At 56.7% G+C, this 25,778-nt stretch overlaps 1 protein-coding gene across 4 annotated transcripts; it reads left to right on the plus strand.

Annotated features, from left to right (window-relative positions):
• Positions 1-4,549: 4,549 nt before the first annotated feature.
• On the plus strand, positions 4,550-19,790 carry TMCC2 (transmembrane and coiled-coil domain family 2). Of its 4 annotated transcripts, XM_081825097.1 has the most exons (5): positions 4,559-5,496; positions 9,122-9,190; positions 14,860-15,800; positions 17,516-17,651; positions 18,200-19,790. In XM_081825097.1, exons 3-5 carry the CDS (start codon positions 15,256-15,258, stop codon positions 18,509-18,511), a joined length of 993 nt encoding a protein of 330 aa, XP_081681223.1. In that variant the 5' UTR covers positions 4,559-5,496; positions 9,122-9,190; positions 14,860-15,255; the 3' UTR covers positions 18,512-19,790. The 4 variants fall into 4 exon arrangements, with proteins under 4 accessions (XP_030887878.1, XP_081681223.1, XP_081681224.1 ...); XM_031032018.2 differs by lacking the exon at positions 9,122-9,190 and having other exon boundaries at positions 4,550-5,496; XM_081825098.1 differs by lacking the exons at positions 4,559-5,496; positions 9,122-9,190 and adding an exon at positions 5,617-6,507.
• The last annotated feature ends 5,988 nt before the right edge of the window (positions 19,791-25,778 follow it).

A 25,778-nucleotide genomic window follows, 5' to 3' on the forward strand; every position in this document is an offset into this window, starting at 1 on the left:
CAATGGGAGCTCTCTGTCATCCGGTTCCAGACGGTGAGGAGCCAGCACTGGTGATGTGGGCATGGGTCATGGGAGCTGGCAACAGGTCTCCCCAGCACCGTGCACATTCCTCCCTGGATCCACCACATCCCTGAGATGGGAAACATGACCCTGGTCCCCTCTGGTGCCAGATGAGGCAATGGAAATATAGTATCATTAACCTGATCCCCTCTTCTGCCTCTTCTTTCTTCTCATGGGCAGTCTGGGCTTTCTTTGTTTATACCCCGCAGGGCAGAGGGCTCTGAAACAGAAGCAGGGGTGAATACACACACCCGACTGCCTTCCTGCTAGGCTTCAGGAACCAAGGGCTCCTCTGCCCTACAGTGTGGGGGCTGGAGGCAATGAGTGACGTTTCTGGAAACAGTAGCCTTGTCCAACCTTCCCCTCTCTCTCTCTCTCTCTCTGCCAGGCGCTGGGATGTCTGACTGTTCTTGCCCCCCGCCCCCCACATTCTCCAGAGGCTGACTCTCATGCTTCTGCTTCTTTTGTCCTCTTGGACCTTCACCCCAGTCTGGATTTGGGGAGTTCTCACAGCATCCTTTTCCATCTCTCCAGATAGCCCACTCCTGGGACCCCAGAGCTGGGCCAGTACCCAGGGCTAGTGAATAATTGAGCATGCTCAGCAATAGCTCAGTCAGATCCGAAGTGATACCGTGACCTCCTTCAGGTGGCTGGAAAGACAAGTGCTCTGTAATCTTAACTTCATTATATAAGGTTTCTTCACTGCCGGAGCAGGCAGCTTCAGGCCCACATATGATCTGGGCCCCGTGCCTGGGTCCCAACTTCTCAGGGGCACAGGGGCACGGTGGCAGGCGCCTAGGACTCACCACTCACATCCCTCTGAGCCCGGCTGGCTTCAGCACACAGCAGAGCAACATGTCACACCTTGCAGAGGGCTGTCACATCCATTTCTCATTTAATCAGGGCAGCTCATGGGAAGTGAGGAGCCCTGGAGTCAGCCCCTGGAGTCAGCAGGATGCCCCAAGAGTTCTGCATTTCAGTCCTGTGCTTTTAGAAAGGAATCATTCTGAATTCTTCTTGGCAAATAGAGTGGGGGTGGAGGGGGGAGTGCTCTGCTTTCCTAAAAACTGTCCAAAAAGGAGATGCTATGTCTTCTCTGGGTCACTTTCTCCTGGGCCTGTCCCCAGTGTCCCCACCGCCCAGGAGATGGAGTGGCTTTTTCTACCCACCTGATACCAATTTTGATTTTCCTACAAGTGACCAGGGTCAGTGGTTCTCGCCACTGCCCAGCACCTGCTTCACGACTGTGCCTGTGGAGAGCTTCCTGCAGGAGGGTCCTCAGCATCGGCCGGGCAAAGGTGCAGCAGGTGGCAGAGGTGGCCTTCTCCCTCCCTGGAAGCAGCCGAAAGGGGGCCTGGTGTGTGCATGCTCGTCGCCCCCCAGCCTTCTCTGCTCTGGCCTTTGCTGCCTGGGGGCCAAGCCTCTCCACCCGCTCCTAGAAAACATGCCCACCTTGGTTGCGGTACTTCATCCTGAAGACTGTGAACCTTCCTCCCCTCCCGCCTTTCCCCAGGGGAAAAGCAGGGCTCTTTACCGTAACGTGAGTTTCTAAGAAAATGCACCTTCTGGTAGGGTCGACAAGTGAGTGTTAGGGGAGGGACTCGGCATGCTGACCCCTCGCCGAGCCGCATTTCTAAGAGGTGGGTGGTAGAGAAGCAGCCCCCTCCCACGGAGGGATCCTAACGGGGAGATTTTCACAGTGCATCTGGAGCCTGAGAGTTTGAAGGCCTCACCTTCTATTCTGAGCTCCTAAATTTAGCTGTCTTTAGCTCCTAAAGCCGATGGCTTCTCAGGTTTCCCATTCTTCAGAATATGTGGTTTGTGCTTTTTTTTTCTCCTCTAAGAGAAAGAAGAGTAAGTAGGAAGATAAAAGGGGGGGGCTGAAGAACCATAACAAGGGCAGAAGAAGAGACCAGAAAAATGTGATACTTAGAGTGTTAGAGAAAGAAGGGGCCTGGCTTGAGAATTCTGAGGAGAGTCTAAACTGAGGGGAGCACAGCAGTGGAGAGGCTGGGACCCTGCTGGTCCCGTGCAGGAGCCGGGCTCCCATCCAGTCTCCCCTCCCAGGACGGCGCCAACCCATCTGTCACCCCGGACTCAGGCTAGCTGGGAAAGTGGAGGGTGTGCAGCCAGAGATACCTGCCCCAGCCCAGCTGCCTGGGCCCGTGCGCGGGAGGAACAGGGACTGCCCTGCCTTGGCCGACGTGGGGCTGCGTCTCGGCCAGCCAGAGGGCTATCGGGCCGGCCAGGACTTTACCAGCAAGTGCATGCGGTGGCATTCACCCAGCAGCACCTTCTCTTTGCAGAAGGAGGTTGCTCTGGGGCTCGTGGTCCTTTCCAAGCCCAGTGCTTGAGTACCCCACTGCAGCCCTTCCACATCTGCTTGCCCCTCTCCACTTGGCTTCAGATGGCAGCTGCTTTTCTGGCTCTTTCTGTCCCAGGCCCCGTCTCCCCGGTACCGTGTGGAGCGACTGTGGTGAGTGTGCACGTGTGTGAGGACATGCCCACGGGGCGAGGGAGCCTCAGCGCTGGTCATCTTGTTCAGTAAAACCTACGTGTCAGGCATGTTCCCGTTTGATCTTCACTGCAGCCCGGGGAGTTCATGATCATATGTACCATTTTGCTGCCAGGAAAACTGAGGCTTAGCTACAGAGAACCTCCAGCGCTGGGCTCATTCACCCTCTCCTCCCGCCTCCTGATGCCCCCGGTCTCATTCCTGAAGGCCTCTTCTCCCAGGCTGCTGCTGTGTGGGTCCTCCCGCCTTCTCCTGGACTGGTGAAGAAGCTAGCGAGCGGCAGGGGGAGGATTTAGGACAGGTCTCGGGCTCCAGGCCCAGTGCTGTGCCACCGAAAGGCTTGGCCATCCCTCACGGAGCCCAGCCTTGGCGAGTCTTCCTGTGATGCAGTCTCCTTCAGCCAGGGCTTCCCAGGCCCCCCTGCTTTTCACACATGCCTCCCATTGCACTTGGGGACACTGAGCCTCAGGGCCTGTGCGGACTTGACCGAGATCCCAGAGCAAGTATGGAACTCAGACCCAAATCCAGGGCTCGCATCACCTCTCCTACCACCTCACGATGCCTCAGGCTTCCTGCTCCCCACCCCCAGGGCAGGGAGTTCTGTGTCCTTGATAGGTCTGGGGACATTTCATACATGTAAAGACAAGAACAGACTCTAGAGGAAAAGGGATCTCTCTCCCTCTGGCTTGCCTGGCAGACCTCCCCCTGATTCCTGTTTGTTCCTTTTCTCTTAGCAGACTGTTGGTTCACCCCTGTGCTCCACCCCCCTTTTTGTTCAGTTTTTGTGCGGATGGGTGGGTTGTCCCCGGAGCTGAGGAGCTGAACCCTCCCATGAGGGAGACACCGGATGCCTGTGTATGGTGACTCCCCTCCGGGTCATCTTGGTGGTGCAGTGTGTTTTGCAGGAACCTCTTTCTGGTGCTTCTGAGCCTTCACGATCCTGGGCAGCCCAGGGAATGAGACCTCATGAGAGAGCCCCAGAGCTTAGCTTCCGCAGCCCCCTCCCAGCTCTGGCCTTCTGGCACAGCCTTATGCTCTGCTTGTAGGGAAATTTATAGATCTTAGCTTGGTGGAGCCTAGAAAGGAGGGAGGCAGGGGAGAGATGGGTGGGGTTTTTTTGTTTTTTTAATTGTTCCATTTATTCAACAAACATTTCTTGAAACATTTCTAGTTATTATGCTGAATTTGACTTGACACGTGATATACAAAAATAAGGCCTTTAGGGGCGCCTGGGTGGCTCAGTCGTTAAGCGTCTGCCTTCGGCTCAGGTCATGATCCCAGGGTCCTGGGATCGAGCCCCGCGTTGGGCTCCCTGCTCTGCGGGAAGCCTGCTTCTCCCTCTCCTGCTTCTCCCTCTCCTGCTTCTCCCTCTCCTGCTTCTCCCTCTCCCACTCCCCCTGCTTGTGTTCCCTCTCTCACTGTGTCTCTCTCTGTCAAATAAATAAATAAATAAAAATCTTTAAAAAAATAAAAATAAATAAGGCCTTTAAAATTATGGCTTTTTTGATTGGTTGTGGATGTTTTCCAACCAAAATTTCTTAAACAGAACACTTTTGCAGGGGCATCTGGCTGGCTTGGTCGGTGGAGCGTGTGACTCTTGATCTCAGGGCTGTGAGTTTGAGCCCCACGTTGGGTGTGGAGATGATTAAAAATAAAATCTTAAGGGGCGCCTGGGTGGCTCAGTTGGTTAAGCGACTGCCTTCAGCTCAGGTCATGATCCTGGAGTCCCAGGATCGAGTCCCGCATCGGGCTCCCTGCTCGGCAGGGAGTCTGCTTCTCCCTCTGCCCCTCCCCCCTCTCATGTGCTCTCTCTCATTCTCTCTCTCTGAATATAAATAAATAAAATCTTTAAAAAAATAAATAAATAAAATAAAATAAAATCTTAAAAAAAAAACCCTTTTGCAGTGAGAAATACTGGGAAAAAGTCAGTAAGAGCTACTATGGATTTAGAAAAAGGTAAAGTCTTGTGACGATAATTTTGAAGTAGCCAAAATGTTATTATCTAGACTGCATTAAGAATGAGTGCAAAAATATGCTTTAAAAAATTTTGGTCCCACTACGCTTTGCCTTAGATATTACTTTATAGGACTCTCATTCATCTTGGAAGGAGAGAGATGTCTTCGCTTGAGAAGACCCAGCTGTGTGTGTGGCCATGCAGGACAGAACTGTAGTAGATGCACTATGTTTGTTGCTGCTTGATGAGTCAGGTCATTCGGTCATTCTGCATATGGAGGGAGGGTCAGTCCTATGCCGGGCTCCGTGAGGGGCGCGGATATATTTAAGATGTGATTCGTGCCTTCCTCGGGGAAGTAAGACCTAAGGCGTATTTACACATAACCATTATGCAAGAGGAGTGGTGCACAATGCCAAAGCATAAAGTAGAAATCGAGTACCATAGGAGGGAGATCGTTTGCAGATGTCAGGAGCTGATGGAAGTGTTTCCTGACTGCTCCTGGCTGAAGCTGGCCTCAGAAATTGGGACCTATGTGATGGGCTTTTGCTAGGTTCCTGTCGTCACAAACTCCAAGTCATCGGCCACCATTAATGTTTGTAAGTTTCATGAGCCCAGGGTGTGGGGACTCCTGCTTTTGGTGTTTTTGGCTGGTTGCCCTGGCACTGGGCCCCAGAGATAGCCCTGGGCCTTCCTTATCTCTTTGCACCTTCTTGGAACCACCCTACCACGTGTGGACCCTCTGTATTTAAGCCCTGAGTCCCTTGCCTGGCTCAAGAAGGTGCAGGATCCGTGCCTTTGGCGAGTCTGCTTCCGAAGCCTCCCTGAGAGACCCAGCTGGGCCCTGAACCCTGCAGGCCGTCCTGTCCGCCTGCTCACAGCGTGCTCTCCTCAACTGTGGCCCTCTGGCCCCCTCTGCTGGCCACTCTCAGGATTTCCTGCTGGGAGTGTCAAGATGAAGTCCAAGGAGGTAGGGCCTGCTGTGAGTTTGCCATCTGTGTTTGATCTTGGGTGTTTTTGCCTGGGCCATGCTGGGGGTGGAGGGGTGGGGATGGGGCGGGGATGGGGCGGGGAGGAGAGCAGGGAATGGGAAGCAGAAGCCAGAGAAGTAGTTGCAGTGGTGTCCGAGAAGAGTGGATTTGTGGAAGAAAATCTGAGAGCAGAGGAGTCCCGCAGATGAGGCTGGCTGAGTTCTGACTCCCCCAGGGATTTCTTGGATAGGGAGGGTACCTTGGGAGTGATGGTGCCATAAGCCAGTGAGCAGAGCAGCAGGGAGAGAGGTAAGGGGCTCCAGCCTGAGCTCGCTGTGTTGGGATCTGACAGGAAGTCCCCTCCAGGCTCCAGCCTTTCTGGCTTTCGAGACCTCCATCCTGGAAGCCTGACTAGGAACCCTACTTCCATTAGATGGTGAAAAAGGGGAGTCCATGGGACCCTGCCTCTGTGAGAAGGGCTTCTGATGGTAGGAGGTATGCACGATGGGAGGGGATGAGCCGGAGTACCCATCTAGGTGGGTGAGTGGTGCAGGTACATGTGTCCCCATGTGCTGCCCCGCCCCCACCAGGGCTGGAGTTGCTGCCTGTCACACCTGGGGGTTCTCATGCACACTGACCTCACTGTGGCAACAGCTGGACTTGGGGATGGGCAGAGCAGGGGGGGCACCTCATCAGAGCTGGGTCTACCCGCTCAGTGATCCTGCCTGTCTCCTCCCAGTTGGGAAGGAGCAGCCTGTGAGCCCAGGGGAGGGGAAATCTCCCAGAGCAATCCGCCCCTAATCCCCAGGCTGGGCCTCAGGCTGGAGATGGCGGCTGCAGAGCCTGGGAGCTTGGGAACACCTGCTCGCAGACCCCGGCTTCCCTTGGCAAGCCCTGTGCTGCCCAGGGACTGTGACCCCGGGGGCCTGACCCAGCCCGGGGAAAGCTGGAGCCTCAGAGGTCCTGGCATCCCGTCCCCAGCACGGCTTCGGGAAGCAGTACTCACACAGGTGAGGCCCCTGGGGGGTGGGAGGAGGGAAGTTCACTGGGCAGGGTTGGGAGAAAGCCAGGCGCCTTGTGCTCACCCTCTGGTCTCTCAAGGTGTGGCCCCCTCTCTCCCTTAGAGAGAACTCTTTGTGGATAGGAGAAGGGAGGAGGGGGTGAACACCAGGCCTTCAGGCTTAGGCTGAGGAGTGTCGGGAGGGCCCCTGGGGTCGGGTCAGGAGGTCTTGTGTGGGAGCATGGCTGAACCCTAGCACAGATGCCTCTAGAAACCAGTGGCCATGTGTCACTCCTCTTGGAGCCCGAGGAGCTGATGTGAAATTAAGTGGGAGGTGTGTGCCTGGTTGCGATCACTTCTGCCTACAGAGAAACGTTGCCAGGGAGGGAGGGGCGTGAAGATCCCATGAGCACTGACCCCAGGTGGACAGTGGGGGGTCCAGAAGGAGCAAAGTGCTTGGTGTCTGGGGCTTTTGGAGAATTTGCAGGATGGCAAATGGAGGAGGCCCCAGGGCAGGAGGGCAGCTCCGGGCCAACCCAGGAACCAGTGTGAGGAGGCAGGGGAGTGTGCAGGGCATTTGTGTGGAGAAGGACATTGTTGTCAGCAGGGCAGGGGATGAAGTAACTGAGGGGAGGGTATGGATTTGACCAGAACCAGTGGGTGGGCCTGTCAGAAAGGACAGGAGGCTAGAGGAGAGAGAGAAGAGGGTGGCCCTGAGGGCCAGGTGGGAGGGGGCACCTGCCGGCTGCAGGCAGAGGCTGAGGGAAGCCTCCACCCCAGTGCCCAGCTGCCATGAGATCGCATGTGCTGTCCGAAAGGATGAGTGAGTGCATTTCCTCATCTGCGCTCCGCACCCTCAAATCCCTTGTTGCAGCATGCAGTTCCCTGTAAAGCCGCTGAGACCATCCCATGGCAGGAGGGAAGGGGCACCACAGGAAGAGCCAGGGCCCTCGGGCTCCTACCCCATGAATCCCCCTTGTGGTGGCTGGGGCCTCGCTGCAGAAGTTCTTCACCCCACCGTAGCCCGGGGAGCAGACCTAGGTGTACATACGGCCCCCCACATATACCCCATTAAGTGCCTCAGCATTTGCCTCCCTGCCCTCTGGAGAAAAGCCGCTTAGGCTCCCAGGCACCAGTGGGACCGCCAGGTGGGTGGGGATCGTCCCCATCCCCCTTCCCCTGCACCTTTCCCACGCGGGGGTGCCTGGCTCAGCTGGGGTGGTGTGTCCAGAGCTGGCACTGGGGAACTGCAAATTGCCCTCCCACCCCCGCCAGGCAGAGAAAGAGCCCGCAGCGCCACGGGCTATGCCTGCCGATTTGGGAGGATGGGGGCAGCCCCTGACTCCAGGACCAGGGGTTGGGATCATGTTTCCAGCTCCGGCTGGAATATCAGGTTGGTGCGGAAGATGTCAGGTCCCCGTCCTCTCTGCTTCCCCAGCAGGTCAAACTGCCTTTTTAGGCAGAAGGATGTTAGCTGGCCATCAGCGTTCTTTTTCTGTACAGGTCCTGGCCTTGCCTCCCTTTCCCCCTGGGGACTGGTAGAAAGAGTGAATCTGAGTGTTCTCCCTCCCAAGAGGGGTGCTCAGATCAGCGTCCTGGGGCCAGAAGTCAGCAGATGGAAGCATCTCTGCTGAGTCACGTGGGCCCCACGGCCCCCGTCACACTTGCCTTCTGGTCTCTTAGCCCCTGGAAGCCCAGGCCTGCTCAGGAGCAGCATCCTGCATAGATCTCAGCCTGCTTGGCCAGACCCACAGACCCTCTTGTTCCCACCCTGGGAGGGAGCCTGAAGGCCACCTGTCCCAGGATGGCAGGGGCTGCCTACTCTCCTAAAGGGAAGCATAGAAGCTCTAGGGCTCTTCTCCTCCCCTCCCTACTCTTCTTTTTTTTTTTTTTTCATCTAGGAGTGACCTTAGTGTTGGCTCTCTGATCCCCGAGCAGAGAGCTAGGACAGGAAGTCCTCATCTTCTGGGTCAGCCTGCCCTCGGGTCCCTAACAGTAGTACTTTGTAAATCTGGGAAGGGGCTCTTGTCCCCTGGGGCTGGTAGTCAGGCTGGGAGCCCTCTGCGATCTCGTGGGAACCTGGGAGCGCAGGTGTGGAGCACACCCTCCTTGCAAGTGGTGCTTGTCTGTATGGCTCACCTTGAAGAATGCGTCATGTATTTAGTCCATTGCTGGAGAAATAGAACCATGGTCCCCATCTCACAATAGCTGGTCCCTTGCCCTCCCTTCACAGAGCTTCACGAAAGCCGGGACGCTTTCCGGCCCTGGAGTGTGTACTGTGTGCTCCTGGCCTCAGGGATCCGGGCGGCCGGGCTGGTTGGTGTGTAGGAGGGCGAGCCGCTGCCCCATGTCTGGGCCCAGGTTAACAGAGGACGTGAGCTCAGGCCTGGGAGGAGCTGGGAGCCCCAGGAGGCCCACAGGAGCCCGGGCCTGGGAGCTCCTGTGATCTGGCAGCGTGCCTAATCCGGCTTCATTCAGAGTTGCCAGAAGGGGGCAGGGAGGAGAGTCCACGGCTCCGCGAGGCCAAGTGGAGGGGGTGCTTCCAGGTGCAGGAAGCAGGGAGAGGGAGAGAGAAAGTTGCACCCTGGACACTTCAGACAACGTCCCATCTCTGGCTCTTCCAGAACATTCACCAGGACTTCGTGGATCTCAGTCACTGTTTAGAACAAGGTCTATGACTTCAGCCCTGGCCGGTAGGTACTGTTGTGAGCGGGGGGCATGACGTGGCCTCCTGGGGATGGAATGGCATCGTGGAAGGAAGCATGACCCTCCCTCCACCATTCTCCCTTTGTAAGAACTTGCCTGGCCTGTGCACACGGATTCATCTTGGGGTCAGGTGCCTCAGGAGAGAGGGGTGGGGAGGCCATGGTCTGGGCCACAACTCCAGGTGTGGTGCTGGCCGCGGGGCATGGATGGAGGGCTGGGTGGCCTGGGCCGCGTGAGGCTCTGTGACAGTTTGGAGAGAGGAGAGGTGATGCCCTTGTAGCCCTCTCACTGCCATGCCCCAGCTGGGGGACTCAGGGGTTTTTCACCCCCCAGTGACCAGGGCTTGAGCGATCTGGACCCAGCCCTAGGACAGGGGGTTGGGAGTGAGTTAGAAAGAGCTTCTGCCCTGTTGAAAATGAGACAGTAAGATGAAGGACCCAGGTACCCTCCCATAGGCCCACCCTGTGATAGGACATTAATTGGAGCTGTGGCCAGAGCCAGCAGGTTGGAGGACCCCTTACCTTCCACATCCCGGTTTTGTAATCACCACCTCTGTCTAGTTCCAGAAGATGGTCATCACTCCAAAGGAAACCCAGACCCGTGAAGCAGCCACTCCCCATTCCTCCCCTGCTCCCATCCCCTGGGGCCACCACTAACCTGCCTCTGTCTCTATGGATTTAACCATTCTGGACATTTCACATAAATGGAATCCTTCAGTATGTGACCTTTGTGTCTGGCTTCTCTTGCTTAGTGGGATGTTCTCAAAGTCATCCAAATTGTAGTATGTATCAGTGCTACTTCATTGCTTTTATGGCCAAATAGTATTCCACTGTGTGGATGTACCAGTTTTGTTGGCCATTCACTGGCTAATGGACATCTGAGTTGTGTCCACCCTTTGGCTATTGTGAGAAGTGCTGCTGTGAGCATCTTTGTATAAGCACTTGTTCAAACACCCATTTTTATTTTTTAAACTATTTTAATTTTAATTTTTTAAGATTTATTATTTTTTAAGATTTTATGTATCTATTTTACAGATTTTATTTATTTGTTTGACACAGTGAGAGAGGGGACACAAGCAGGGGGAGTGGGAGAGGGAGAGCAGGCTTCCCGCGGAGCAGGGAGCCTGATGTGGGACTGGATCCCAGCACCCTGGGATCATGACCTGAGCCAAAGGCAGACGCCCAATGACTGAGCCGCCCAGGCGCCCCAAGATTTTATTTATTTTTTTGAGACAGAGATAATGAGCAGGGGGGAGGGACAGAGGACAGAGGGAGAAGCAGACTCCCCGCTGAGCAGGGAGTCTGATGTGGGCTTAACCCAGGACCCCGGGATCATGACCTGAGCTGAAGGCAGATGCTTAACCAACTGAGCCACCCAGTCGTCCCAAGATTTATTTATTTTAGAGAGAGTGAGCAGGGGGTAGGGACGGAGGCAGAGGGAGAGAGTGTCTCAAGCAGACTCCCCACTGAGCTTGGAGCCTGACGCTGGGCTCGATCTCATGACCCAGAGATCACAACCCGAGCTGAAACCAAGAGTTGGACTCTTAACTGACTGCACCACCCAGGCGCCCCGAACACTCATTTTTAATTCCCCTGGGTGTAGACCCAGGAGTGGAATTGGGGGATCATATGACAGACCAATGTTTAACTTACTGAGGGACCCCCCAAACTGCTTCCCGCAGCGGCTGCACCTCTTTCCATTCCCACCAGCAGGTGCGAGGGCTCTAGTTTCTCCGCATCCTCACCAACACTTGTTATTTTCCCCTTAAACATTGCAGCCACGCGAGTGAGTATGAAGTACCGATTTATTTTTGTTTTTGAGCACCTGCTGGATGTCCTGAGATTGTACTCAGTGTCTGATTTCATCCTCCCGACAGCCCTTTGAGGGAGGTAGAATCGCCTCCCCTTTCCAGATGAGAAAATGCAGGCCCAGAAGAGTTAATGACACTTCCAAGGGCACACGGCGTGTGAGGGACAGAACCGGGGTTCTAAATCTAAATTCTTGTCCCCTTCACCTGTTTCACCCACCCCTCCCCCACCGCCCCTCTGGTGAGCACCAGTGTGTTCTCTGTGTTTAGGCGTCTGTTTCTGGTTTTGTTTATTTATTTTGCTTTTTTAGATTCCACATGTGAGTGAAATCATACAGTATTTGTCTTCCTCTGACTGACTTATTTCGCTTAGCATTATACTCTCTAGCTCTGTCCATGTCCTTGCGAACGGCAAGATTTCACTCTTCCTTATGGCTGAGGGAGAGTCCACTGAACCCACGTACCACCTCGTCTTTATCCATTCATCAGTCGGTGGACACTGGGGCTGCTTCCCTCCTTGGCTATTGTCAGTAATCCTGCAGTCTCATCGCTTTTCTTTGTGCTTTTTGTTTTTTGTGTTTGCGCTTTTTTTTTTTTTTCAGATCTCTTTCTCCTCTTCTGCTTTTTCCGTCCGTCATCGTTTTGTCATCTTATGCCTGAATTTGCCTTCCTTTGTTAAAGTATTCTCCCTCTTCGTACCTCTGCCTGCCTGCCGTCTGCCACCTCCTTGGCTTTCTGTTCCTTAACCGCTCTGTCTTGGTTCAGTCCTGAAAGGGCCCTGCTGCCATGGGGGGGGGGGGGTGTTGGGGTGGGGGAGCATGGAGAACTCTCCACCTTCCTCCAACTCCAACATGCACCTTCCTGCAAGGGGGAGGAGGGCAGAGGGGAGGTGTTCTGTGACTGGAGGCGCCCAGCGGGATCCAGGTGTGGTAGATGCCGGTGGAGGGGCAGGAAGGAGCTTGTGTCCTGCTGCGGGACCCCCAGGCTCGAGTCTGGGCCCCAGGGCAGGGGAGAGGGGCAGGCAAGGGGGCCGGGACCCCAGCCCCAGCCCGCTCCAGCCCATCATCAGGCCCCAGCTCATTTCCCCAGGAATGTCTGTTCTCCTCTCATTCATGGGGATTTCACAGCCAGCTTCCATTCTGCTTTTCCATTTGTAAGCTAGACAGACTCTAAATCACGGGAGGAGACACACCAAGCTGCCGGAGTAAGGCCAAGGTAGGGGGAGAGTCGCTATTTTATACACCCTCGGAGTCCTAAAGCCCTTCTACTCTTCACGGCATCCCTGTCTCGTTAGCTCCTCCCGCACCCCTCCCAGTCCCTGCAACAGATGCCCTGCTCCTCATAGAGACAGCAAACCGCCTAGCGCTCAAGCATCAAGCCGGGCTTCAGCCAGACCCAAAACTCACTTTTTGGATGTTTTTTTCTCCCACAAAGAGGGGGAAAGAGAATTGAGCCTCTTTGGAAGCACAGTGGCCTTAGCAGAGGACTTTTAATCCTAAAAGTCATGTCTTCCTAGGGGCGCCTGGGTGGCTCAGTCGGTTGAGTGTGTGACTCTTGATTTTGGCTCGGGTCATGATCGCAGGGTCGTGGGATCAAGCTCTGTGTTGGGCTCTGTGCTGAGCATGGAGCCTGCTTCAGATTCTCTCTCTGCCCCTCCCTCCCGCCCCCTCCACTGGCTTACACGTGCTCTCCTCTCTCAAGAAAAAAAAAAAGTCACGTATTCCTAGAGAATTTAATTTTTTGTATTGCAATATTTATGCTGTAGTATCAATATTGAGTGAATTGATTTGTATAATCTCTTAATTAAACTTCATTCCCCCACCCAGCCCCACCCCAAATTATGCTGCCTAGATTCAGACAGCATTTATGAGTGCCTTCTGTATGTGCCGCACGGGGCTAAGTGCTTGCTAGACATCATCTTGTGTAATCCTCACAAAGACCTGAGAACAGGCAGGATTATCCCATTTCTCAGGTGGGGATACTGAGGGTCAGGACAATTGAGAGGCAGGCTGTTTGTCTTCACTGAAGGAATAGCACAGGCGGAAGGGGTTTAACTGAAGGATGGGGTTTTAAGTCGGACTGGCGTGACAGTTAGACCTTGGGACAGATCATTTAAAGGAGACTGTGGAATTGCCTCCTCTGGTATACAAGGTCAGAAAATCCGAGAAGCCAGGGTTCTGGAGGTCTGAGCACCTGGAGGGAGGGCCAGGAGACACCAAGGGAGACCCAAAGCAAATGTAAGAGGAGAAATTGGAAAAGGGATTGGCGTGGTCCCCAGCATCCCCAGTGACGTCGTGACCTGAAAAGGCCCCAGAGGAAGCCCACAGAGGAGCCACCCGCCCCTGATTTTTGGCAGGGCTTTTGTTTTCAGTAGTGTTTTCCAATAACTTTGCACCTCGGCAGAAGCCGAGTGCAGTGACTTCTGCCTGTAATTGGCATAGGCTGCTTCCGGTTCCGGTGTGTGTGACCGGGCCACTCTCTTCGTATTTAACCCCTTCCCCCACACATACCTCACCCCGCCCCACACACACGAAGAGCGAATGATCCGACCCGACCATCCTGGGGGTTGCTGTGTGTAAAAATACATGGGGTTGAGCCATTTCCTGCCGCTTCCGTTCTTGCATGGCGATAAGACACTGGGGACCCAGCTGCGGACAGAGAGATCCTCCAGCAGCCGAGGGGGAGCCGGCCCTGGGAGAGCAGGACTCCAGGCCCGCCCGCCTTCATCTGACCCTGGGTTTCCCATCTTTCCTATCTCCTGTGACCTCTCTTTCCTTTCTCCCTACCACCCCCATCTTTTCTCAGCCTCTCTCCTCCTCTGTGCCATCCTAATGCACTTGGGAAGCCTGCCTGCTGGTGTGGAAAGGGGCTGTCTTCTCCTTCCTGCACATTCACCCCCTCTGAGCTGGGCCCTGCTGCCCTCAGGCCCCCGGACCAGCCCCTGCTGCCCTTGGCCCCGGGGGTTGCTTCTGGGACCTGAGTCTCCAGGCCCTGGCCCACAGGGCGGGTGGGGCTGTGCTCTTCTCCTGCATCTGGGAGACTGGGCAGGGCCGGGTGCTCCCACCATCATGAAGCGGAAGAGGTTGCTGACGACTCGAGACAGCTGGAAGGTGATGGAGGGGCTGGGAGGGGTGTCAGCAGAGGCCGGTGACCTGCCGAACTGCATCAGGGAAGCCGGGGTGGGGAGGGCGGGGAGGCTTCCTGCGCCTGCGTGGGGCCAGAGTATAGCTCTCGGGGAGAGGCCTGCTCCAGGCAGGAGCCTTTTGGGGAGTTTGGGCCAGAGGGACAACTTGTCTCATCCCTGACAAGTCAGTCCCATGATTCTCCATTGAAGCCTCAGACCGGCTTGGTCCGTGTGATGGAGCAACAAGAGTTCTGGGCCAGAGGTTCCATTTTTTCATAACTCTGTGTCCCTGAGCAACTTGCCTGAACTCTCTGGGCCGACGGAGGGGTAGATCTGCCTAGACTGCACTTTGGGGATGTTGTGAGGATTAGGTAGATCACAGACGCGAGAGCCCTTCAAATATGGCCGCTATAGGGGCACCTGGCCGGCTTGATCCGTGGAGCATGCATGCCACTCTTGATATGAGAGCTGTGGGTTCAAGCCCCACGTTGGGTGCAGAGATTACTTAGAAATAAAATCTTTTTTTAAAAAAGTGGTAGCTGTAAAAGGAATACTATGTTGTTATTTTGGACTCTTGCCCTGAAGCTTCCTGTTCATCCTGCATCTGTCCTCCAGGTAGAGCAACCAAGTCCAGGGGTGTCCAGGGACACACGAGAGATTCCCGCTGTGTCCCCTGCCATGGTTTCGTGATTTACCCATGCTTGCCCTGCTTGCCTTCTCCCCAGGTCGACAAGGGAGACCCGGCAGCCCTGAGCCTCCTCGGCGGCCCCGGCCACGGTGACAGCGATGGCCCCATCAGCCTGGACGTGCCAGACGGGGCCCCGGACCCCCAGCGGACCAAGGCTGCCATTGACCACCTGCACCAGAAGATCCTGAAGATCACCGAGCAGATCAAGATCGAGCAGGAGGCGCGGGACGACAACGTGGCCGAGTACCTGAAGCTGGCCAACAACGCGGACAAGCAGCAGGCTTCGCGCATCAAGCAGGTGTTCGAGAAGAAGAACCAGAAGTCGGCACAGACCATCGCCCAGCTGCACAAGAAGCTGGAGCACTACCGCCGGCGCCTGAAGGAGATTGAGCAGAACGGGCCCTCGCGGCAGCCCAAGGACGTGCTGCGGGACATGCAGCAGGGGCTGAAGGACGTGGGCGCCAACGTGCGCGCAGGCATCAGTGGCTTCGGGGGTGGCGTGGTGGAGGGCGTCAAGGGCAGCCTCTCGGGCCTCTCGCAGGCCACCCACACCGCCGTGGTGTCCAAGCCCCGCGAGTTTGCCAGCCTCATCCGCAACAAGTTTGGCAGCGCCGACAACATCGCCCACCTGAAGGACCCTCTGGAGGATGGGCCCCCTGAGGAGGCGGCCCGGGCGCTGAGCGGCAGTGCCACCCTGGTGCCCAGCCCCAAGTACGGCAGCGACGACGAGTGTTCCAGCGCCAGTGCCAGTTCGGCCGGGGCGGGCAGCAACTCCGGGGCCGGGCCAGCGGGGGCGCTGGGGAGCCCCAAGTTGAACGCGCTGTATGGGGCCCCCGGCAACCTGGACGCTCTGCTGGAGGAGCTGCGGGACATCAAGGACGGACAGTCCCACCTGGAGGACTCGATGGAGGACCTGAAGGCTCAGCTGCAGAGGGACTACACCTACATGACCCAGTGTCTGCAGGAGGAGCGCTACAGGTAGGCGCCGCCCCCGCCCGCGGGGCCCTGGCCTTCGGTGATGGGCACCAGTCTGCAGACTCCAGTTGGCGGAGGCAGACGGAGGTGCACGTAGAAGGGTCCCGGGCTGCTGGAAGGAGCCAGAAGAGGCCCTGGGAAGGCCCTGGGAAGGCTTCCTCCAATCTGGTCAGAGCCTCTGGAAGATAGGGGTATGGGACCTGTGTGTGGGGAGAAGGCGCTGCCGGTCTCAGGAGCGCTGAACGTCGCCTCCTTGATGGTTATGGGGTCCGTGTACAGGAGGGGAAACTGAGGCAGGGACCAGCTATGTGGCCTCTCATCTGGAAAGATTAAGAGCACTGACTCTGGAGCCAGGTTATCTGCGTTTAAACCCCAGATCTATTTCCTTTCTTTTTTTCTTTTTTTAAAGATTTTATTCATTGAGAGAGAGAGAGCACAAGCAGGGGGAGTGGCAGGCAGAGGGAGAGGGAGAAGCAGGCTCCCCACTGAGCAGGGAGCCTGACGCAGGGCTCGATCCCAGGACCCCGGGATCATGACCTGAGCCAAAGGCAGACGCTTAACCGACTGAGCCACCCAGGCGTCCTCCCTGCCCCCCTGCACCCCCCCACCCCCCGCCCAGCTCTACTCTACTATTTACCTTGAGCAAAATACTTATGCTCTCCACACCTGGTCTCCTTGTCTGTGCAGCGGGAATAACATGAATCCTTACTCTGAGGGTTCATGAAAGTTAAATGAGTCCAAACCTGTAAAGTCAAAGTATGTAAACATCTGGCATGCTCAGTTTAAACCTTTGGCTGACGCTGGAGTCTCTGGTCCCTCCTTCCCCTCTGCCCGCTCCGCCCTTGTGCTCGGTGCCTCTTGCGTGGCACTTGGCACTCGCTCCCTGGGATTCTTGGCCATCTTTTCCTTAATTAGCACTTTTCTTTTCTTTTTATTTTTTTTTTAAAGATTTTATTTATTTATTTATTTGAGAGAGAATGAGAGAGAGCACGAGAGGGAAGAGGGTCAGAGGGAGAAGGCTGAGCAGGGAGCCCGATGTGGGACTCAATCCCGGGACTCCAGGATCATGACCTGAGCCGAAGGCAGTCGCCTAACCAACTGAGCCACCCAGGCGCCCTCTTTTATTTTATATATATATACATACACACACACACACACACCAGGCGCCCTTTTTTATTTTATATATATATACATACATACACACACACACACACACACGAAGAAGGTTTGGGAAATCGAGGGGAAACCCTGCCTGAAAACTAGCCCACGCTGTGTGTGTTTGGAGATTGCGTGCCTACAGAGCAGGGATCGTGTGTCTGTCCTGCCGTGTCCCTGGTGCCCAGGACAGCGTCTTAGTCCAGGGCTCACGGGCTCCGGTTGAAGTCCGTTAGTCCCTGACTCCTCCATTCATGAGCGCTGTGATCTTCGGCAGGTTCCTTCACCTCTCTGTGTCTCAGTCTTATCTGTAAAATGGGATGACATTGGTACTTGTCTTGTGGGGTTGAGGGTGGCAGGGAGCCTACGAGATAATGTGCGTGAAGTCCTGGCCCGGTATCTACATGGAAGCAGGGCTGTGTCTGTAGTAACTTCCATTGTCCTTGCTGTTAAAATTGGAACAGGGCTGAACACGCTGGGTGGGTGGTGGAATGAAATGGATCGTGGGGAGAGAAGGGAGGTGAGGGGGCCAGGACTGCTGTCACACCTTGTCCCTCGGCCAGGTACGAGAGGCTGGAGGAGCAGCTCAATGACCTGACGGAGCTTCACCAGAATGAGATGACCAACCTGAAACAGGAGCTGGCTAGCATGGAGGAGAAGGTGGCCTACCAGTCCTACGAGAGGGCCCGGGACATCCAGGTGCGACCCGAGCCTGACCCTCGGGGCTGGGGGGGGGGCCCTGGACGTGCAGAGAGAGCTGGGAGCTGCCGGAGGGGGAGGGCCCCACCAAGCGAGGGATGATGGGCACAGGCTGTTCCAGTGGCGGGGCAGATGGGCACGCGGAGGGCAGCGCGGGGCGGGCGGGGCAGAGACAGGGGCGAGGTAGGCCCGAGGCCGGATTTGTGCGCCGATGGGCCAGGGCCTCCCGTGCCCCCAGCTCTTTGATAGCAGCCTCGCCAATGAGTAGTTGGGATTTCCAGGCTCCAGACTGCCTGGAGAGGGAGCTCCCGGGGATTGGGCCAGTTCTGTCTCCTGCACACACATGCACACGCACACGCACATGCACACACTCCACTCCTGTTTCCTGCCATCGTCCCCAAATAGTTGTAATCAAAGGCCTGCCGCCTGCTGCAGCTGATCAGCCTCTCCCCCCGCCGGGCGCGCTCACCTTCTCCGAGGGGCAGTAGGGTGCAGCCCCCGGGCGGGGAGGGCCGCCTTCCCTGAGCCCCCGTGTGCGCCCCCTGCAGGAGGCCGTGGAGTCCTGCCTGACCCGGGTCACCAAGCTGGAGCTGCAGCAGCAGCAGCAGCAGGTGGTACAGCTGGAGGGCGTGGAGAACGCCAACGCGCGGGCTCTGCTGGGCAAGCTCATCAACGTGATCCTGGCGCTCATGGCCGTGCTCCTGGTGTTCGTGTCCACCATCGCCAACTTCATCACGCCCCTCATGAAGACACGCCTGCGCATCACCAGCACCGCCCTCCTGGTCCTCGTCCTCTTCCTCCTCTGGAAGCACTGGGACTCCCTCAGCTACCTCCTGGAGCACGTGCTGCTGCCCAGCTGAGCAGCCAGCCCGCCCCTGCCCCATGCTCTCCCGGGCCCCAGGGTGCCTGTGCTTCTCCAGGAGGGACCTGGGCATTCCTGAGTCCCTGGAACTTCTTCGTGTGTCTGGTTTGGCCTCTTGCCCAAACTGTCCATTCTAGCAGCTCCTGCCCCCTTTTCTGTTCTCGCTTCTGTCTGACGCCTTCCCCCCGATGTTCTGAAGGGAGCTTCGAGGGCAGCCCCGACCGGAGACGGTGGGGACATCTGTGGCCAAAGGGAGCAGAGGAGGACACCAGGATGGACTGTTCCGGATTATTTAGTCACACCAGGACTTCTCCCAGCTGACTCAGGATGCGGCAAGTCAGGAAGGCCAATAATAAGAATAGGAGCAGGAGAGGGCCAGGCCCCAGCCCTTCTCCCTTCCAGGGAAGAGCCCAACCTGGAGGCTCGACAGTTCGCTCCTATAGAGATGGCCAGGGTAGAGGTCAGAGGGCAAGGGTGGGGGTGGGGAAGGGGTTCTGCTGGCCTCAGAGAATGCCAGGGAGAGAGGGTAGGGCCCTCCACCCCCTGGGCACCTGCTGGGCCAGAGAGTAGGCGCTGTCCACCCCTCCTTCCAGAGCTGGTTTGAGGCTCACTTCTGGGCCAGGCCTTTCCCAGGGTATGAAGGATGCAGGCTCTGGAGGCCAGGTGGGGTGTGGCTTTGGACTTGTGTTTTCCCTGTGATTCTTTCTGCCTGTCCCTGGATCTGCTCCTTTCAGGGAAACAGGCCCCGGGGGCCTCGAGCCTCAGTCTAAGCCCTTAGGCCTCTGGGAGCACGGTGGGTTCTATTTATTTATTTATTTATTTGTTCCTTTGTTACCTTACCCCCACTGAGCTCCGGGGAGACGGCCTGCCCGGTCCTCTCCCGGAAGCCAGGGCTTGTTCTCGGCTGTCTGGCATTTCCATACCATTTCGCCTCTGGATAATCCTGGCTGGGGGAAAGGGGACAGAGCCACCCAGCCCCACTCTCCCAAAGTAGCCCCTCGGCCAGGATGGGAGGAGCGTAGCCTCTCTTTTATACATCTATTTATTTTGTATGTGTGTATTTGTGTGGAGGAGGTTGTTTGTTGCTTTATTTTTTTAAGGCTCTGGAGTGTTGTGTATGGTTTCTCTTCACATCCCAGCCTTCCCATGGGCACTTCCAAGAAGAGAGGGCATTTCTCGCAAAGCGAAAGAGAAATCCCCTGGAGTGGTGGACGGTAGTGCCCGTCAGCTGTGGTGGACCTTCCTGAAAAATAAATATCCTCTAAGTTTTCAAAGCATCCTGTCTAGTGTTGGTTGATGGGGCCATCGCTGTGGAAACCACCGGGTCCCTCCCCACACCCAGGCATTCTGGGTAACAGACTGGGCCTCCCCTGTTGGCCCGAGGCCGCCTTCTTCCAGGATCCACCACTGAACAAACCATCACGCACCCTTCCCGTCCTGCTTTGTGCAGCCAAAGCTGTGGCCTCGGCGGTAGGCGGTAGGGTAGGGAAGCGAGCCGATGCCAGCCCATCCAGCCGCTAGGAGCCCTTTCCAGGGGGAGGGGATTGGGAGAGAGATGCCCAAGGCGCGGACAGCATCAGGCAGGCCCCACGTGTGGCCGCGAGAGGGCAGCAGAGTCCTTACTCACCCTTGTCTCCGGGTGCAGTCCCAACGAGGGGCATCTGCCAGAGTTACCCGGACCTTATCCCACCGTCCAGCCAGAGCACAGATCACCTGCTCACCAGGAGCTGCGGTGAGGCTTTGAGCACGGACGCCGGGCCCCCAGTCTCCGCCCTGTGGGTGCAGCTCCTGGCCCTGGCAGTCCAGGGCTCTCACAGAAGGCACTGGATTCCCCGCAGGAACCCTGTAGGACCTTGTGTGTGTGTGGAGGGGGTGGGGGTGCCACCCGAATCTTCCTAGTGAGAGGAGGGAGCCGGGTGCAGGAGGGGGTGTGGGGAAGGCACCCAGCCCAGAGTCCTGGCCCATAATTAGCGCACCTTTAGCCGATTTCCTATCCCCTCTCGGGCCTCAGTTCCCACATCTGTAATGGGGGATGGATGTGGTAGCTGCTGGTTTCAAAGGGCTCCGATGTTCTGTGCTGCTGTGGGCCTGAGAAATCACAAGTTGCAGCTGCATCTGTGGCCCTGGGCTTGAGGGGGCCTAGGAGTCAGGGACCACTCCCTAAGTGGGTCCGAGAGAGTGGCGTGCTGGCACCCCCTGGAGAGCAGAATTAGTTCATCCTCACCCTCTGTAACCATGTAGGAGCCTCAGCAGGGGACCTTATGGGGCCACCCCCACACTTCGGCACTCCTGGGCCCTGCACCCCCTTCTCTTCCAACCACACACACACACCTCCCTTGGGGGCCGCATTCTTGGGCCCCAGGTGGGGGGTGGCTGCTCCAGGCTGCAGACATTTCCCACATTCCTCCCCAAGGTCAGGTGCTTCCCCCCGCCTCCCGTCCCCCCCAACACCCCGCATTGGCTCTTAAATGTCCCTGCCAACCCCAGTCTGCACTAAAAGGGAGGAGGGAAGGAGGGAGGGCAGGGTCATTCTCAGCTGATAACTGAAGCTGCAAAGTGACAAGTCCAAGAAAAGGGGACAGATCAGCCCCAGCCACAGAGTCATCTGCAGAAAGGAGGGAGCCATCCAGGCCTCAGTTGACAGAGGAGGCATCTAGTAAAGCCCTGCTCTGCCGTGACTGGGAGTGGGGTTTTGTTCCTCCGATGGTCACCGACACTTCCTTGCTTGTGTCTGAGCCTCTCCTTCCCTCTGTAAAAAGGGGGTGAATTGTCCCCACTCCACACCTGCCTCCTTCTCCCACTGTGGGTTCCCGGGGTGGCCTGCTCTGCAGGGGACCATCCTCCTTCAGACTGCAGGACCGACAGGGCCAGGCTCCTTCCCAGGGGCTCTGTCCTGCGAGCCCTAGAGCCACCCGTGGGGGCCTGGGGGGCTCAGCCAGGTCGTGTGCAACCCCTGCTGGGGGCAGTTGAGAGCGCGTCTCGGCCTGGCGCTGGCGTTTGCACTCGGGTGGCGCTGGGCACGCAGGTGGCCGGCAGGAGCCGTGCTGTTGGCCGTGCCCTTGCAGAGCTGGCTTTGCTGGCAGCCTGGCGGAAAGATCCAGCGGCGGCAGGGGCCCTGGCAGATACCGAGCCCTCTGCCAGCCAACAGGCGGAGGCAGGTGACTCACCCCTCGCTGCTCCAGGTTACTACAGTTTTCTTGGGCTGATTCTAGGGTGGGGAGGGAGGGGACAGAAGGAGAGACCTGGGGCCCCAGGGGTGGGAGAAGAGGGAGCAGGAGCTGGGGCACCTGGAAGGATCCTCATGGCAGGCTTCATTCCCCCATCAGAGCGGGGGCCGTGAAGTGAAGTTCAGATCCCAGTATTAGAGCGTGGGCTTTGGGGCCTGCCAACCCTGGGCTCAAATCTCAGCACCGTCACTCACCCCAGACAAGGCTCTAGCTGCCCTCAGAGCCGTCTCCTCACCCACCGCTAGGAGTGTGGGCTCGCGGGTCTGGGGTACAAGAGAGACGACATCCTGCACCTCGAGGCTGTAGCCAGCACCTAGAATATGGTCAGAGACTAACTCAAGGCAGCTGTAATTCCTCTTCGTTCCTGACCCCAGGGGACGTTCAAGGGCGGAAGAGTTGCCCAGGAAGTGAAAGGTAGACCCTGCAGAAAACTTCAAGGCTGAGGGTGACTCGGGGAGTTGGCCTCTGATCCCCGACAGCCCAAGAGAGGCCCTCACAGCTCCCCTTTCCCGGGAGCCGAGGGCCTTCTTATTCCAGAGGCCTTTCACCTAAGTCTTATGGACAAACCTGGCCCAGTCCCAAGGGGTCAGGCCCCAGCTTGAGGGAGGACGGGATGAGGCCCGCTTGGCCCAGGCCAGCTGCTGCGGCCACCTGGTCCTGAGTATATGAGTACGCGGGGCCCTCCCTCCTCCAGCCCGAGGGGGGCTCCGGAATCAGCATCCAGAGGCCCAGGTTTGAGTGGAGACTCAGCCACTCCCTGTCTGTGAGGTCATGGGCCTCAGTTTCCTCATCTGAAATGTGATAATGCTTGTGCTACCCGAGTGGCAGGACTTCTGTGAGACGTCCTATTTGGGTGCCTGCCCCAGGCCACCCCCAGATCTGCCCTAGGGGAGATACTTGTAAGGCTGCTGCTGGGCCATCTGGGGCCCCCAGACAGGGCTCTGACCTCCTTGTGGTCAGCGCTGGGCAGGACTTGAAAAAGTGGCCAGCAGTGACCCCTCAGCCGGACGGGTTGTAGCCAAGCTCCGAATGAAAATGGAAGGAGGCACCTGGGCCCCCACCCAGTGTGCTGGCGCGGCTCGCAGGGATGGCGGGGAGGCTGGGACTTGCCCCAGCACATCCAGACCTGCAGGCAGGACCTGAGTCAGCCAGAAGGGCAGTCTAGGCTGGAGATGGCGGCCCTGCCTCCCACACTCAGCCCCTCCCAGGAGCGACTCTCCCTCCCCGGCAGCCCATCCCTGGCCTTTGATTCCCCTCTCCCAAGGCCAGCTGTCCAGATGAGGTAGCCTGGCCCTGGCGGTGGTGCTGGACAGGTCCCCTCCACTGTGCACCAGCCTCCAGGCAGCTACCCACCAAGCTGGCTCTGCTTCCAAAAGCACCCAGAGGAGATTCCCTGAAGTCTGATCAGGTGCCTGGGCTCTGCTGCCCATGTACCTTCCAGCTAAAGGCTCTTCGGTTGCCTTCCTTTGGTTGTCCTTTTTTTTTTAGATTTTATTTATTTATTTGACAGAGAGAGAGAGGGAACACAAGCTGGCAGAGCGGCAGGCAGAAGGAGAGGGAGAAGCAGGCTCCCCGCTGAGCAGGGAGCCCGATGCGGGACTGGATTCCAGGACCCCGGGATCATGACCTGAGCTGAAGGCAGATGCTTAACCAACTGAGCCGCCCAGGTGCCCCCCTTTGGTTGTGCTTGCAGCAATTTCAGCTCACGGGAGACGAGCCTGAGGTAAATGCTTCAGAAAGATCTGGGTCTCTCTGGCTGGTCTGGGGGCTCTGCTCTCTGGTCTCCTGCAGGAAGGCTGAGTTGGCTCGTTCCCACCCTCTTGGGTCCCCAGCTCTGTGGAGGTGAGAAGAGGGTTTCCCACGAAACTGGGCATTAAATGAACTCATGTGAGAGACAAGTCACCAACACAGACCTGTTACGTGTCTCCGGCTGGACCTTCTTCCTCATCTTCTCAGCCAGGCGGGGCCGCGGATGGGAAGACCTGAGAGATGCAACATGGTTGCTTAGGAGAAAGGGGCTGAAAGAGGGACTCCTTCCTTCCTCTCCTTCCTCTTCCTCCTCTGCTAGCCTTGGAACTCTCATCATAGTTCAGTGCCCGAGGGTCCAGGTGTGTGGCCTCCAAACCACCCCACCTTAGGTTCAGTTAAATTTCAGAAACACGAGTATGGGGATTAACATAAGAATAAAAAAAATTAAAAAATTAAAAAATAAAAATTTCAGAAACACGATTCAGAGCAGTAAGTAAAGTAAGACATGGTCCCTGCCCTCATGGAGCTCACAGCCTAGTGGACGGACACACACACACACACACACACACACACACCCCTCCGAAACAAGGGAAGGCAGAGGTAAATGCTGGGGCCGGGGCTGGGGTGGGCGGTCCCGGGAGAGAGTGCATCAGTCTGATGGAGAGCTTTAGAGGATTCTCAGAGCATTGCAGGGTGGGTAAGAGGCAAGAAGGGGGGCGCCTGGGTGGCTCAGTTGGTTAAGCGACTGCCTTCGGCTCAGGTCATGATCCTGGAGTTCCGGGATCGAGTCCCGCGTCGGGCTCCCTGCTCGGCAGGGAGTCTGCTTCTCTCTCTGACCTCCTCCCTCTCATGCTCTCTGTCTCTCATTCTCTCTCTCTCAAATAAAATAAATAAAATCTTTAAAAAAAAAAAAAGGAGGCAAGAAGGGTGAGTGTCCTACAGCAGGGGCCTTGGGTCATGTCCCGGGTTTGCAAGCCAGGTAGAAGGCATCATTCCATGGGGAAGGAATATGTGGTTCAGGCATCAGGGCTGCCCAGCCAACACCCCGGAGGGTGGATTGCTGGGGAGGGGCTTTCTTAGTCCACTGCACTGGGAAGGAGCAGGAATGAGGACAGCTTTCAGAGAGGAAAGGAAACGCCCACCCCAGAACTTCTGGGGCTTGGGGGCTAACACTCAGCTATGCTGTGTGATACCAAGCAGGTCATGGAACCTCTCTGGGGCCTCAGTGTCCCCAAGGCTACACAAATGGAGAACTTAGGATGGAGAGGTTGATGTCGCTAATGAGTCTCTGGGAAGATCCAAAGAGGTGTCCCTGCATGAACCTAACTCAAGGTCAGGCCCCCTACAGTGTGGAGGGGAGGGGAGGCTTGGCTTGGCTGAGGTCTGTGAGCAGCACCATGTGCTGACAGAGCAGTCAGACGGAGCAACGAGAGGTCCGGGACCCAGGTTCTTTTTTTTCTTTTTCTTTTTTTTTAAAGTCGGCTCCACACCCAATGTGGGGCTTGAACTCACAACCACGAGATCAAGAGTGGCATGCTCTATCGACTCAGCCAGCCAGGCGCCCTCAAGGCCCACGTTCTAACCACCACAGGGGTCCTCACTGCTGGATGCTCAGGCTGGGGGGCAGTGAGGGGGAGCCCAGGTGTCTCAGGGGAGTGAGAGGAGCCTGGTGGGCTCCTTGGGGCATCCTGGCCTCCCTCTCGCCCTCCCCCAGGGGTGGGGCTACAGATGAAAGAGATACCAGGGTTCTCCTCTCTGCTTGACAGCTGTAAGATTAAAAAGGAGGTGGTAGCTTCCACACACAGCCATGGTCTATTCACGTATGATTTGAGGGTGTGGGAAAGCCCAGCCCGGCCCAAAGTCATGGCAATTTCGATCCCTTTTTCTGTCTGGGACCTTTTCAGCTGAGAAATTTTGCGTGCACTGATTCATTTGATCTTCACCTCAGCCCTGGAGTGTGGCAAGCCCTACAGATGAGCAAACTGAGTCTCAGCAAGATGGGGGAACTTCCTCATGGGCACAGCTGGTGAATGGCAGACCGGAGACAGAGCTGGGCTTGCAGACGGCACCACTGCTCATAACTGAAGCCTGACACCCATGGTTAGGTTACGTGTTGCTTCTTCATGTGCAAGGCAGGTGACCTGAGGAGGGGTAAAACCATGAGCCTCTTAGTATGAATTAGTTTATCCCATTAAACACTTTCTTTACTCTGCCAGAGAAAGATAAGATTAGGGTGGGGGGTGGGGGAAGTTGATTAAAAAAAAAAACAAAACAACTTTCAAAGAGTCA

This window comes from Leptonychotes weddellii, chromosome 6 (assembly GCF_054177405.1).
Source record: "Leptonychotes weddellii isolate Sample4059 chromosome 6, ASM5417740v2, whole genome shotgun sequence".
NCBI classification, from domain to species: domain Eukaryota; kingdom Metazoa; phylum Chordata; class Mammalia; order Carnivora; family Phocidae; genus Leptonychotes; species Leptonychotes weddellii.

Coding starts and splice junctions, on each gene's coding strand:
- TMCC2 (XM_081825096.1), top strand. CDS start 13,596: ATGGGGTTGAGCCATTTCCTGCCGCTTCCGTTCTTGCATGGCGATAAG. Junction 14,121..14,859: donor CGACTCGAGACAGCTGGAAG/GTGATGGAGGGG, acceptor CCTTCTCCCCAG/GTCGACAAGGGAGACCCGGC. Junction 15,801..17,515: donor CTGCAGGAGGAGCGCTACAG/GTAGGCGCCGCC, acceptor TCCCTCGGCCAG/GTACGAGAGGCTGGAGGAGC.